At 57.0% G+C, this 15,014-nt stretch overlaps 1 protein-coding gene across 1 annotated transcript in view; it reads right to left on the bottom strand.

The window, feature by feature from the left end:
* Positions 1 to 15,014, bottom strand: part of DOCK1 (dedicator of cytokinesis 1) — a 424,653-nt gene that overhangs the window by 19,174 nt on the left and 390,465 nt on the right. Inside the window, exons 43-48 of the mRNA XM_044660351.1 lie at positions 9,840 to 9,929; positions 8,679 to 8,783; positions 5,073 to 5,214; positions 4,846 to 4,924; positions 3,570 to 3,654; positions 836 to 922 (exon numbers count right to left, since the gene is read on the bottom strand). Coding sequence (XP_044516286.1) covers positions 836 to 922; positions 3,570 to 3,654; positions 4,846 to 4,924; positions 5,073 to 5,214; positions 8,679 to 8,783; positions 9,840 to 9,929 — 588 coding nt within the window. The remainder of the gene's footprint in view (positions 1 to 835; positions 923 to 3,569; positions 3,655 to 4,845; positions 4,925 to 5,072; positions 5,215 to 8,678; positions 8,784 to 9,839; positions 9,930 to 15,014) is intronic.

Genomic DNA, 15,014 nt, shown 5'->3' with positions numbered 1-15,014 from the left:
TGTGCTCTCCGGCCACTTAGCGGCCTCTGCTGGTGGCCGGATGGGGAGGGCACCAGCCTGGGGCTTCCTGATGGGATGGAGGAAGAGGCCACCCCCGGCTCCGATCCTCAGAGGCCTGGGAGCGCCTGGTGCAGCGAAGGGAGGCTTCCCACACAGGGAGAGCTGGAGAGGGCAGAGCCGAGGCCTTCAGGAGGCCGGGCATGGAGCCGGAGAGGGCATCGAGCTGGACGTGTGCGTCTCGCTCTGCCCGGAGGTCCAGCCTCGTCCCCCTCCCTGAGCCTCCCGGCCCTCGTGAGCTTCTTCCCTGGGCGCTCTGAGGAACATAATCCCGATTACACGGCTTTTACAGGAGAGGCCTTTAGGAGGACTGGCTGTGCTCGGACGGGGGCAGCCCACAAATCCCCAGTTCAGGCCAGGCAGGCCAGAAGGGCAGCGGCTGGAGGCTGTGAAGCCGGGCCTCCCCGCGGGCAGGTTCCGGCCCATTGGAGCCGAGAGTCCGGAGGAGGCTGTGGTGGGGCCTCCCCTCCTAGAGGCTGGGCCGGGCGGGTCACAGAACGCCCCCCTGCCCCGGCCCAGCGCCTTTGGCCCCTCCTCCGCCTGCGGTCAGAAAGGCTACCTCCAGGCCCGGGGAGCGGCCGGCACGGCTGAGGACGGGCACAGGGACGCCCCCGCCCAGAGGCTCGGGAGAAGCATGGCGGCTCGTAGGCGGCCCGGCCTCCGGCCACGGCTCTCTGGGCTAAGAGGGTCCTTCCTGAACAGGAGGAGCCGCCCAGCTGCGAGGGCTGCGGGGCGGCTTGGGGGGACGAGGCCGGCCCGGGAGGCGGCAGACGCTTACCATGAAGACGGACTTGACCTCGAACCAGCGCAGGATGCCCGGGAGCTTGTAGGCCGTCGTGTAGATGGTCCTCTCGATCCACATGTTCTGGCGGGGAGACAAGGAGAGAAGGTGGTTAGGGGAGCCCGAGGGGCCCGGCGCACCCCCCAGGTGCAGGAGGCCCCGAGCACGCAGACGAGGGAGGGCAGAAGCGGGGCCCCGGGAGGCGCCGGGCCCCAAGACCCGAGTTCACGCCGGCTTCGCCGCTTGGGGCCGCCGTGCCCTGCGGACGACAATCTCGCTTTTCTCCCAAGGCGTCACGGCCGGGGCTCAGGCCCTGGTGACCCTCCTGGGCCGCCTTCCCTTATTCCCGTTCCTGTGGGCTCTGCCCAGGGCCCGGCGGGACGGGTAGCAGACGTGGGGCCGGACGAGGCGTTCGGACGCCCCGGGTTGTCCAGAGCCCAGACCTTGCTCGTTCCAAGTCCTCCTGCGGCCCCTCGCAGAGGGTCGGCGTTTCCTCCATGGACACGGCCGAGGGACGCTACACACCCCTCCTGGGCCCTGCAGCCCGCCCTGCTCTCTGCCCAGGGCCAGGGCTCTGGGTGCGAGTTAGGAGCCCCGCTGGGGGCTTCCTTCCTCCTTCCCACGAGGCGGCCGGCACGTCTTTTTTATTCCTGCTGTACAAGGAGGCCAGAGACGCGGAGAGGCTGGCCGAATGGCTGGAGGCGACTCGGGCGATCCGTGGCCGAGCTCTGGACGCCGGACGCTCTTTCTCAGCAGTAGAGATGATACTTTCTCTCAAGGGCGCGGAAAATTCTCAAACGGGACCCCCGAAGTCTTTAAACGTGGCTGAGGCCTTTCCGAGGAGGCATCGAGCCCTGCGGAAGGCTAGTGCCGGGCCTGAAACGTCCGGCCTTTCAGGGACGGGGAAGGCCTCCCTCCCTTCCTCCGGCCCTCGACCAGGGCAGGTTCAGGAGGGCGGCCACTCCGAAAAGAACCAGGGGCCGACCCAGAATCCTTCGGCCCCCAGGACGGCCCCCTCCATTATCGGGGGTCCTGCGAGAGGGCGCGGGCTTCCTTGGGACCAGGGGCCGGAGCTTGAGTCCAGCCGGCTCCCTTTCGGCGGGGTCTCCTCAGACCCGAGGGCAGCCGTCCCAGCGGCAGAGGCTTGAAGCCCCTTAGACTGAGCAAGCCCGAAAGAACTCGCCGGCCTCCTCCCGGCCTCGGGCCTCCTTTCTGTGGCCGAGCGTCATTTCGCCTCCAGAACTTGGGGGAACCGGAGGGAGCCGTGTGAAGGGACGAACCGGGGGAGTCACTGGGAGCCACACGGCGGCTCGGACGGGGAGGAGAGGCTCGAGAGGCTCCCGAGCCGGGACAGCTCCGTAGGCCGGGGGGAGGCGGGGGCCCGTCCGAGCAGCTGCTCCCAGAAAAGCAGAGCCAGCCTGAGCCAGCTCGGACAGGAGGGCCCCCGGCCCCCGGCTGCCCCGTCCTTCCAGCCACAGAACGGCCGGCCGTGGGGACGCCAGGGCCGGCCAGAACAAGGACGGGCGAACGTCGAATGAGTGACCGAAGTGTGAGAGGGCCTCCGTTTGCTTCTCGTCAGCCCTCAAGCCTTTGGGACTCCAGCAGAGAGAGGGACGATGCAGCCGAGGACACGCGGCCCTGGGCCGGCCCTGGGCCCTCTGCGGCCAGCCCCGCTCTGCGGCCAGCCAGTGAGGGAGACGCGAGAGTAACGAGCCCAGGGAGGAGGCTGAGGACGGCCTTCTCCATCCGTGAGCTCAGCCCCATTTTACCCATGAGGAAACGGAGGCCGAGAAAGGCCAAGTGACTTGCGTACGTTCCTACAGCCAGGCCTGAACGGGAGCCGAAGCCCCTCCCCCCAGATAAGCACCGCACGGCCTCCCCTCCCCGAAGGGCCCCGTGTACAGGGCGACAGAGGGGAGCTTCCCATGACAGAGCGGCTGCGCCGTCCTCTCTCCTGCGACCTCCTCTGCCCAGCGCACGGCACAAAGGCCCCGCTCCTGCGTGTGCTTTCCTCCAAGGGCGGGAGGCGACCCCGAGGAGGCTGGATGAGACCCCGAGGAGGCTGGACGAGATTCAGGGGAGGCCGCAGGTGACCCTGGGGAGGCTGGATGAGACCCCGGGGAGGCTGGAGGTGACCCCAGGGAGGCCGGACGAGGCTCGGGGGAGGCCGGACGAGGCTCGGGGGAGGCCGGCCTCCTGGGGGCTACTCTGGATGTCTTGGCGGGGACCACTTAGACCCTTTGGGGAGCGCTCTTGGGGGGGCTCGTGGCCTCCAGGACAAGCAGAGGAATCCATCCGGGCAGGAGAGTTAGGGGAGGAGCACCGGACTCGGAGACACAGAAGCCAGCTAAAAGCCCCCTCTGGGAAGGGGCGACCCTCCTCCTTTCTCCCCTCAGCATCTCTGCAAAAGGAGGGCGTGCGAGGAGGCGCCCCGCGGGGTCCTGGCAGTCTTTCGTGTCAGACAGGAGTCGTGGGGATTCCAGGCCACCTTTTACAGCCGAAGAAGCCGGCCCAGAGAGGCCGAGGAACTTGGGGAGCGAGGAGCCAAGGCAGGACTCGAACCCAGCTCCTTGGACGTTAGAACGGTGTCTCCTCCCACCATGCCACCCTCAGGAAAAGGAGCGGGTCTGGCCTTCTGCAGACATTTGGGCCCGTTCCCTCTGGACCGGCCAGAACACAGACACGACCCAGGCGGGCAGCCGCTTTGCCGGCACAAAGTGCTTTTACTTACCGCAAACTCGTTATCGGGGTTTTTCTCTCCCCTTCGGACGGGCCTCGAATACTCGAATCTCTGCACCTCGTTGACCCGATAGAAGCTGTGGGAACAGGACGGAGACGTTACCGGAGACGCAGCGGGGCAGCCTCGGCGGCCTGGGCTGGACGGCGCCGGTCCCCCGGGCTCCGGTTCCAAAGGGACGAGCAGATCGAGGGCCGCTTTCAGGGGGGTTCGGAGCCCCCCGGCAGCCCCGTGTCGGGCAGGCCGGCAGGGCATGAGCGGAGGGGAAGGGCTCGACTCCAAAGTCGTGTTTCTCCTTCAAGGGCCTAAGTAAGTGCGGAGACCCCGAATAGGGCTAACAAGTGGGAAAATGGTCCTGAGGGGAGACGAGTCCCGTCGCTGCTCCTCGCTGACGGAACGCCGTTTCCGGCCCCATATCTGAGCGGGCTGCGCCGGGGCCTCTCGGAGCAGATTGTGGGGAAGCTTCACGTCGTGACTTATAAATCATCGTGACTCCCGGCCGCGCCCATCACCGCTTGAGCCACAGGTTAAAGGGACCAGACTGGACTTTACGGGCACGAAGGCCACTCCGGGCCGGGGAGGCGGCTGTCCGGCCAGGCCTGGCCGCAGGTTCACATCCGTGAGGACGGACACCCACCGAGAGGCTCTCTGGGACTCCTTCCCTGCCTCCACTCCGCGCTCGGCTTCCCAAAGGAAGTCGTTCTCGGTGCCCCAAGAGAGCAGCCCTCGCCGTCCTCCTGGTCCTCCGGCCGGCCCAGCCACGGCCCCGGGGAGCACCGGACCTCCTCTTCCTTTGCGGACGAGGGAAGTGGGGGCTCCCGGGGGGCAGAATCGGGGCGGGAGCCCAGAAACCCAGTTCTGAACACGAACGGACCGGAAGGCCGGAGCCTCGGACGTCTCGTCCTCAGCGGCGGCACTCGCGGGCCGGAGGGCTGCAGGGACACGGACGGTCCCGATGTTTGCCGGAACCCTCGGCGTCCTGGGCCTTGCTGGGCCGGGAGTTAAGCGCCCTGGAGGCCAAAGCTGTTTCCTTTGCTTCTGCCCGGGCTGCCTGGAGGCGGAAACTCAGGGCCCGTGCAGCACTCTGACCACAGGCTCTTCTTCCTCTCGGCTAACACCTGCACACGGGGAGCCTCGTTTTCCTCCAAAAGAGTCGGGATGCTTGCGTGGCGGGAGGGAGAGGGCTGGCGGCTTCCGATCAGAAAACCGAGGGGAGGAAACGGAGGATATTTCTTTGGGGAACGTCTCCTTCCCCTAAGGGTGAGCTTACCTCAAGATCTGCTCAGAAACAGGTCTGTGGAATTTGGGCGGCAAGTCGAGTTTGGGCTTCACGGTGAAGCACTGAATATCTGGAAGGCCCAGTTAAGGGTGAATAAGCCCAACAAGACAAAGGATGGGCCCCTCCCTGGTCCTCGGGGGAGGCAGCCAGGCCGCGCCACAACTGGGCCGACCTTTCTAGTCCCTCCCCAGCCCGAACCCCAAACCCCAGGAGGATACACTGGCAGGGCGAGTTTTTAATGTCGTCTCCGGGAGGGGACGTCGTCTTCATTTTCTCAGCGTTGGGAAACTGAGTCAACAACCTCGCCTCGAAGTCCTCCCGGCGTTCGTATTCCTTTCCCCGGTAAATGAAAACTTTGCCCTGGAAACAATGACCTTCGTCAAGTTAAAACGCTGAGGAAAAGCTGGAGAAAAGTCTGGCCCCAAGTGCCAGCCTGCCCGGAGCCCGTCGCCCCTGCTGCCAAGCGTCGGCTAACGGAAGAGGCCCTCACGCTGGCGGACGCTGCCGGTCATTCCTGCGATGGGAAGGGGCGACCGTACTGTTCCCCCAGACTGAGGGGGCGCCTCACCGCGCCACGGAAGCTGGAGAAATCCTTCGCCCACACCCGTCCCAGAAAGGTACAGCGAGGCCCCTCCGATGGAAGAGCTGCAGAGCCCCATCCAGAGCCCCGTCCATCTGGGCCGTGCCCTGAGTCAGGCTGCCTGCTCGCCTCCCCGTTAAACGGCCTCTTCAACAACGAGGCAAGAAGAGGGACAGGAGAGACTTTAGAGGAGAAAGACAGGAAGACGAGGCCAGGGAGAGAAAGGAAGAGAGAAGAGAAGAGAAAAGCAGAGGGAAGGGAGGGCGGAGGAAATAGAGCACGGACAGAGCCGACATTAGCGGTCACACTCCATTAGACTGGACGCTACTTGCGGGCAGACACAGCACAATGCTTGGCACAGAGCAGGTCTTAATAAATGTGTCTGACTGGTCACTAGCCTGGGAGTCAGAAAAAACATGAGTTCGAATTCTGCCTCTGAGACACATTGGTTCTATGTCGCGGGCAAGTCACTCTCGCAGTGCCTGAGGCAGCCCCCTGGGCAGACTTTTACAGTGAGTGTAAGGAATTCATCTGGAATTTAGTGCTCAGCAGCCACCCCAGGCACTCAGGCATTAAATAACTTTCTCAGAGGTAGATACAGTGAGGTAGGATTTGAATCTAAGTCTTCTAGTGCCCAGATAGCCACTATGTCTCCCTGTGTCTGTCTATGTTACCTGCCTACCTATCCATCCATCTACAGATCAATCCATCCATCCATCTATGGATCTACCTATCTATCCATCCATCCATCCATCTACAGATCTATCCATCCACTTACAGATCTATCCACCCATCCATCCATCCATCCATCCATCCATCCATCCATCCATGGATCTACCTATCTATCCATCTATCTATGGATCTACCTATCTATCCACCCACCCATCCATCCATCCATCCATCTACAGATCTATCCATCCACTTACAGATCCATCCATCCATCCATCCATCCATCCATCCATCCATCTACAGATCTATCCATCCATCCATCCATCCATCTATGGATCTACCTCCCTATCCATCCATCCACCCGTCTATGTATCCATCCATCCATCCATCCATGGATCTACCTATCTATCCATCCATCCATCCATCTATGGATCTACCTCCCTATCCATCCACCCATCATCTCCCCAGAAGCTCAGCATCACTTCCACAGTTTGACTAACGTATAGGGTTTGGTATGTACAACACACACACACACACACACACACACACACACACACACACACACACACACACACACACACAGAGTTACTTCCTGACTTCTCTGTGTAAGTATTTGCCTGAGGGCAGTAGAGGGGGGTGTACGAGCTGGGAGAAGAAATGTTCATTTCATTATTTCACCTCCTCTAACCCTCAGTTTACCTATCTGTAAAAGGGGGGATACAAATTCCTAGTGGATCTACTTCTGGGGGGATGGCATCTCCATGACATAATGTACACTAAAGATATGTACGTGCAAGCTATTCTTTAGTCCAAATTTGGAAAAATCCATCCATCTCTCTTGCCACACTATAGTGAGAGGCCTTCTCTTGACCTTTCTTGCCCACTTCCAGCCCCTTCCACCATTCAGGACTGCTGCCGTCTCCCCCGCGGGGCCAGGATGATCATTTTCTGCAGGGCTGAACCCATCGGCTTTCAATCACGGCCAGATCACTGGCCCCAGGGGCAGGGGCCTTCCATTAGAATGGGCTGCACGAGGGCAAGATTTACAGCCAATCCCAGCCAGAAACTTCTCGGGGAAGTTATTGACGACGTCCGCCCCGAGCCCGCCGTCCATCTTCTTTTCCAATTTGAGGAGATTAGTATCCGTCTCGAACGCATATCCAATTTAGAGGCTGTCCCTGGGAAATGGCCTGCAATTCTTTTATTAAATTACTTTGGAGCCAACCTGTTCAGATTCAGGCTTTCTGATCAACGGCTCCCCTTGGACCGCAGCAGAGACTCACAGTGAGAGTCTGGCCGGACAGCGCATGAGAGCGAGGGACGGAAGGGATGGACCCCCAGCCCAGGAAATGAGGACTGCAGCCAACCTCCACCTGCTGGCCGGCATGCACAGGCCAAAAGAGGGTCCCTTGATAAGATGATTGGTGAGAATTCTGAGAGGCCAACCAGTGCTTCTTGGGTTGCTTCATTTTAAGGGAAATTCTCTGAGAGCAACCCACAGCCTCTACTAAATCACAAAATTACTGAACCCGACGGCCTGAACTATCTGACACAATGTTGGTGTGACTGCACTACGGCTCTTTTCATAACCACGAGCACCATTCAATCGCTTTTCAGGACAAAAGTAGAAAGTCTTGTGTTTGGAAAGGAAAGTCCATAAAGGCAAGTCTCTAAGAAATGTGAAGAAGACAGTAACAGATTATGGGAAAGCAAGAAAGAGGAGAGGGAAGAAGGAAGGAATGAAGGAAGAAAGAGGAAAGAAAAAGGAAATGGAAATGTAAGAGAAAGAAAGAAAGGAATGAAAGAAGGAAGGAAGGAAGGAAAAGGGAAGGAAGAGGAAATGGAAATGTAAGAGAGAAAGAGAGGAGGGAATGAAAGAAGGAAGAAAGGAAGGAAGGAAAGAAGGAAAAGGAAAGAAAGAGGAAATGGAAATGTAAGAGACAGAAAGAGAGAAAGGAAAGAAAAAAGGAAGAAAGGAGGAAATGGAAATGTAAGAGAAAAAAGAAAGGAAAGAAAAAAGGAAGGAAGAAGAAAGAAGGAAAGGGAATGTAAGAGAAAGAGAAAGGAAGGAAGAAGAGAAAGAAAGAGAGAGAAAAAGGAAGTGTGAAAGAAAGAAAAAAAGACAAAAATGGAAAAGCAGAGGAGAGAGAAAGGCAGGACAGAGAAAAGGACAAAGAGGGAACAAGAGAAGAATAAAGACCATAATGTAGAAGGAGAAGAGAAAAATGGAAAGAGAATGAGCAAGAAAGAGAACATCCGAAATGAGGCAGGCAGGAAGTCCAAAAGAGAAAAAGAAACAAGAGACAGATACTGAATATCCACCAACTTGGCCACAGAAGCCATTTCTGACTCAGGGACGCCTGTGCCTAAAAAACAAAGTTCTTTTCTGTGAAATTAGGGGCAGCTGATCCCAAGAGCAAGGGGGGTCTGAGTTAGAAGCTGATCATGGGACCGCATGGCTATTTCAGCACCAACAGGACAGCCAAGACACACTGAGTCAAGTTAAGAGCTTGAATCCCTCTTGAGGAAAAAGAGCCATTTCTGTTTGCTGTACTTTAGCTATATTCCACTTTACCCTCAAGAATGTGGGAAATCCTTGTCCGTAGTATCCGACTGCAAAATAATCAGGTTTGGGCCTGATCACTTTGACGATGCTTTCATAAAACTGGGCCTGTTTTTTCTGCAAGAGAGTGAGAACATTTTTGGATTAGGCTCAAACCATTAAGAGGGCTTCCATTTTTCCTGGCAGCGTGCACCCCGGGCTCCCAGCTACACAGGTCCCACTGGAGGCCCCTTGTCAGTCATATCACAGAATGGATTCATGGGGAATAGGCTCTTACCCTTGAGAATAGCCCCTTCATCCCTCCTCCCTTCATGTGACAAGTTGAGATAGCCGGAGAAGTCAAAGAAAATAGTTTTTCTTTTGGCTAGAAATCTTTCATTTGGGAGAAAATTGGCCTGGCAGGAACTCAATACAGGGTGAATTTCAAAGGAAGTTAAAAGAACAGAAATTTTCCTGCTCTAACTTGAAAACAGCCCATCATCCTCCAATCAGCCAGTCAACAGTGCCTGCTGATCGAGAAGCCACTGTGTAGGATTGAGAACTCTTGGAAACTGGGAACTTGGTGCAAATGAAAGCAAGGAACCTGCCTGGGAGAGTCCAGCCCATCTCTCGCTGAAGAGGCCTTCATGGGCCTTTCCCCACCTCCAGAGGTGGCCTCCCTCCAGGAGAACAGAAGCACCTTGGGGCCAGGGCCAGTTTTACTTTATCCTTGAATCCTGGGCATCTCCTACAGGCTCTGGGTGTATAACAGGTGCCCGGAAGTGCATTTATTTCTCCTACAGGCACTGTCCTTGGTGCTGGAGATGGACAGCCCTGTTTTCCAGGAGCTGACATTCCAGTGGGGGAAAGGACATCTACACGGAGAAGCCCACGCATGCTCTTCTGAGCAGGGAGAGAGCACGTAAGGCTGGGCATGTCAACAGACTTGGAAAATCTGAATTGTTCCCAGACTTCTACAGGGGAGGGAGGCAGCAGAAGGTCAGCCACAGGACATCCTCCCCCAGCAGTGAGCTGTCTGCACCACCAGGGAAAGATGACCTCCGAGGTGAAGGCAGCCTGCTTAGCTGGAGAAGCAGGGGCGGCCCCGATCGGGTGAGAAACCTCCTATTCAGACCCTGAATGAGAGGCCGGGAAAGCCTGTATTGATTTAAGTGGAAGGGCGCAAAGACCCACCAGCAGCTCGCTGAGCTGTTCATAATCAAACATCTCGTTTTCATACTGTTCGGCGAGTTCTTTGCCCAAGGCGATGGCCTCTTCCCACATCTGTTAAAAAAACCCAAAGAAAACAAAATGTAAAAACAACAACACAGAAACTCCCCACCAGCCGCAGCCGCTGCAGCACCCCGAATTATGTACATTCGTCAAACTGTGAAACTGATATTAAAGCAATCCTTATCCAAGCAGGGCATCTTGTCTCCGGGCGGGTGAGCAGGCCGGCCGCCCAGGGCGGGGATGAAGGTCCAGCCTCTGCCCAGGGCCAGCCAGTCACTGCCTCGGGATCTCGTGTCCTGAGCCGAGCCGCTCTTCTTGACCCCCAGCTGCACTGTCTCATGCACCTGGTGGGCGGCTGAATGCTCTGAAGAGGTGAGATCGGGCACAGCGCGGCCACGTTTCATCACAGATGCCAAAAGGATGCTGAACTATGGAGGAGGAAGCGTGTTCCTTCCTGCCCGTCCCTGCTCTTGGCCACATCTCAGTCAACTGTACTAGATGCTGTGTGTGAAAAGTGTTTGCTGGGAGAATCTCAGAACACGAAGAACCGGGGACGAAGCAGGCCTCGTCAAGCCCCCCGTTTCTGAGCACCGAAGAGCCCCCGAGGGGCCACAATCATTCCTCAGAGACGGCGAACTTGGAGAACCAAGTGAAACGCTGCAATATGGGGGCAGAAACCAGCGACAGAGGAGCAGACGGGCATAGAGGACGATGACACCGAGAGCACGATTCCTTCTCGTCTCTCCCTCCTCCGGGGATATTAAAGCTATTTTACACCTGTACGGAAACCTATCTGACTAGGTAACGGTTTCATTAAAGAACCCAGGAAGGAAGATGTTCATCTCTAATATTAATAATTTATCGAACTCATCTGCCATCTTCCAAAAGGAAGCTTTTGCTTAGGAATGAGAGGAACATCCTAAAAATGGAATATTGCCACTAAGATCTCTATGAGAGGAGAAAAGATGTGTGGCTGGGGGCGGGGGGGAGAGGAAGAAACAGAGCTGAAGAAGAGACGGGAAAGAGAGCAGGCCAAGGATGGAGGGAGGGAGGGCCAGATAGGTCACTTCTCTGACTCCTCCGCCCCTCTTTTTTCCCTCTTTCCACAACAAAGGGTCACCGTTCTGTATTCTGGCTTGCTGTCGCTCATCAGCCCATGCTCTCTCATTTGGGCCCTTCCAGGGCTTAGACTCACAAGTAAGTACAACAAGATAGGATCTCCTGTTTCCTTTACGGCATTGTTTTTTACTGTCATAAGCACTATTGCCTCTGCCAGTTACTGCATGGCCCTGACCAAATGGCTAACCTCTTTAGGCCTCTCTTTCATCAGCTGTAAAGTGAAGGCATCAGGCCGAAGGAGGCCCGTCCCACTGAAGGAGACATCCTGCCTTCTATAGACCTTAGTTTGAATAATAAGAAATTTCTTGACCGTTACACATCCATCCCCAAAGCAGATGGGCTGGCTGTGGAGCCAGCGAGTCTCTCGATGCTGCGAGTCTTCAAGACAAACATGTGGGGGTGCTACGGAGGGGATTCTTGTTCAAGTCCAAGGTGGACGGCACGGGTGCCAAAGGAAGTATCTTCCACTTATTCCTGGGATTCTCAGGAGGGTCTTTTAAATCAGATGGAGGCAGAAAGAGAGTGTCGGCATTGCTGTTTTCCAATGTGAATTCAGAGCGAATAGCCTGGTCAAGGAGAAGAAGCAAAATTTTGCTCTGAATGAAAACTGGCAATAAGGCTGATGATAGCCCAAAAAGGAGAAAGTCTGAGCTGGGCTGGCCCAGAACCGCCATCCATGCACCAAGTCCAAAAGCCTAATGAGCAGGCAGGACGCCTCAGAGAAACAACTGACGTTATTTACCATTTGGGAAGCCATTTGAGAAAATCTAGGAATCCAGAAGAGACTGACTGAGCGCCATTTTGTGTTAAATTCGATGATAAACAAGCGTGATATTTTCAGCTGACCCTGAATTTGGGCTATTATTGAATGTCTGAGGTCCCACGGGGACACTCAGGGGCAGCTTGGTAGAGGGGACTTGGAGTCGTGAAGCCCTGGGTTCAAGTCTGCCTCCAATATTTGCTAACTGTGTGTGTGTCCTCTTCTATGTAATGGGGCTCTGAAGAGCTGCTTCCTTCCAGGTTTGCCGTGAGAATGATTCCACACATGGAAAGTGCTTTACAAACCAGAGAGTGAGTGGTGATGACTAGCCCACTTCTGACCCTTGCCAGCTATGGCCAGGGGCAAGCCTTTAACCTCCCCGAGCCCCAGGCTCTGGGTCTGTAAAATGGGAATAATAATAGCCACACTTCCCAGGACTATATGAGCTCACGTGTGTCATTATACAGACAATACACATATATTTAGAAACACAGCTATAGAAGCTCCCGCCCTTGTACTTTTATCAGTGCTATCAGGCACAGGGGGTGCAGAGCCCACTTATTCCAGATTCGAGGAGTCTGGGGGTTCTTCCACCTCGACTCTGATCCATCCTGGCCCCCTGCCCCTCATGAAGGAACCTCAGAGTATTAACACATGAGGAAATCTGGGTCCAAAGTAGCAGAAGCATTTGCCCAAGTCACACAACCAGGGCTCCAACAGACGGAGGTCCATTGCCCAGCCCCCGGTCACACGCTGGCAATGTGCTGGAGGTGAGGCTTCTGACTTCACATCCCTCCCTCCGGCCTCCACGCCATGCCGGGTCTCCTGGGCCTCCTTTAGGCCAATTCACTAGATATCGACGGAGTGCAACATGCAAACGCCGTGCCGGGGCCTGGAGGTCCGGAGATGGGAACCAAGGCTTGAGGGTTTGGGTCTGCTAGAGAGGAGGCCGCTGGTGGTGCAGAGGGCCAGGCCTGGAGGCAGGAAGACCAGCTGGAACGTGCCCTCGGGCCCTCACTGGCTTTCCCACCCCAAGCAGATCACTTCACCTGTTTGCCTTAAGCCACCGGAGACAGACAAGTGGTGGAGAGAGACGTGGCAAACCGCCAAGAAAACATCAAATGGAGTCCCCAAGAGCTGGCCGTGAATGGACGGCTGACCCACGACAAACACACATGACACACACGTGTGAGCACACAACACAAGCTAGAATGAGCTCACTGAAAAGAAAACCTCAAGAGCAAACGGAGGTGAGAGGCGGATCGCTGTCAGAGCTCGTATTGGCATGTAAGCTGGGCACCGAAGGAAGAAAAGGACTTCAACCCAGCCTGGGCACAAGGGCCATCTGTGCTAAGGAGGACCACGAAGCACAAGCAGACCCGGGGACGATGGGGGGCAAGTCTGGCTGCAGTAGAGAGCCCAAAGGGCACCGCAGGGGAGAGGGGCTCCCGTTTCATGTGGGACCATTCGGAGCCACACTGGGGAATCTTACCTTGGTGTCCTCTGACTCGTTTGGGGACTAAAAACACTCTGAAGCACAGGAATGACTCAGAAGCCGGCACTGCGAAAATCACTTTGGCCGCCCTGTGGAGGATGGATTGGAGGAGAGACGAGAGGGAGCCAGCGAGGGTCTGCCCCCAGGGCCCCCCGATGGCCGGGGGGGGGGCTGGACCGGGAGTGGGGATGGGCAGTCACGAGTGACCCGATTGCAGTCAGACTGACTCCTCTTTAGGGTCCAGCCCCCTTTGACGCACTAGAACGTCAGCTTCTGAGGGGCAAAGGAGGTTGCCCATATCTCCCCTCTTCCTGCTGATGGTACCATCCAGCCTCCAGCCTCATCAGCCCGTCCAATCTCACTTATTCTCCACAAGCATTCCGGGGTGCTCACCACGTGCCAGTAACTGGGGTTATACAGACAAAACAAAGCTGTGCCTTCCCTCGTGAAGCGGACGCTGCACTGTACGATGGGTCCGATGAAAGGTATGAGCCGCTCAGGCTTGACATTTCTCACTTGGAGCTCTTTGTTTTCCACTTGTGTATCTCCAGGGCAGTGCCTTGCACACAGCTGGTGCCTCGTAAATGCTTATCGATTCACCGACAGACTCCAGTGACTTGCCGCCTCACTGTGGACGCCATTCTGTGAGCGGCACGTGCCTCGATTCACACTCGGGGCCGAGCCAATCCATCTCTCGGGCCACGGCCTCTCTCTTTCTCGTTGTCCATGCCGTCTCTCGCCGTGTCCCCGCAATCCCTCAGCAGGCCCTCTTGTGTCCGTCCTCTCGGCCCACCCCCAGAGCCCACAACAACAGGAATGACACCTCCGCAGCAGGCCTTCCACACAGTCCTGCGAGAGGATGGGTCCATCTGCGGCGTTCTTGTTCTACGGATAAGGAAACGGAGGCACAGCGAGGCTGGTGGCTTGTCCTGGTTCACGGGGCCCCGAGGAGTTCCACGGCTGGGATTCGGACTCTCCGGAAATGGCCCCTGATGGCCACCAGTGACCTTCTGGCCAAATCCCAGGAGCTTTTGGGAGCCACTGAAAACTGTCCTCTGAGAGGTCCTCCGTGATATCGAAATCACGAGGTTCTCCCCCAGCTCTCCAAATACTCTTTTTTTACATTTTCCCCTTTGCTGGGTCTTTCTCCCCTTTCTGTCACTTAACCGCGGCTCTCAAGACTTGGTTCTCGGCCCTCGATTCTCTTTCCATTGTGCTCGTTCCCTCCGGACTTCAACGATTCGCTCATGGAGTCGAGGCCTTCTGATCTGTCTTCATTAAGAAAGGAGAGAGGAGGAGACGGGACACGTCTCGGAGGGGCAGATGGCACCACGCTGGGAGGGCCAGAGCAGCGAGCTCGGGCGTGAGCACCCACAGCCTCTGCTGGCAGTTTGGCGCGGGGGCTGCCTGAGCGCACTCAAATGGGAGAGGATTCACTGTGACTTTTGGAAGCGAGTTCAAGGAATCGAGCCCCAAGATAGGCTGGGAAAGGCCTGGTGCTTCCGCTAAAAGTGCTTCGGGGCCTCGGGGCGTGCCATAGGAATGGAGCCTGCCATCAGGCGCCCTTGGGGGATCGCAGCGCATCGGGCCAGGGAGACGGTGGTCCTTGTGGGATCTGCCCTGGCCAGCCCAGCCCTGGAACACTGGGCCCGGCGCTGCCCAGCCCGCTCGTGGAGCACCGAGATAAGCTGGAGCAGGTCCAGAGGAGGCGACGAGTGGCCGGGATGATGAAGGGCCTCGAGAGCATGTTTAACTGCTGAGT

Source organism: Gracilinanus agilis, chromosome 2 (assembly GCF_016433145.1).
Source record: "Gracilinanus agilis isolate LMUSP501 chromosome 2, AgileGrace, whole genome shotgun sequence".
NCBI classification, from domain to species: Eukaryota; Metazoa; Chordata; class Mammalia; order Didelphimorphia; family Didelphidae; genus Gracilinanus; species Gracilinanus agilis.
Note: the sequence above shows the minus strand (reverse complement) of the source record. Positions and strands in the feature narration are given on the sequence as shown.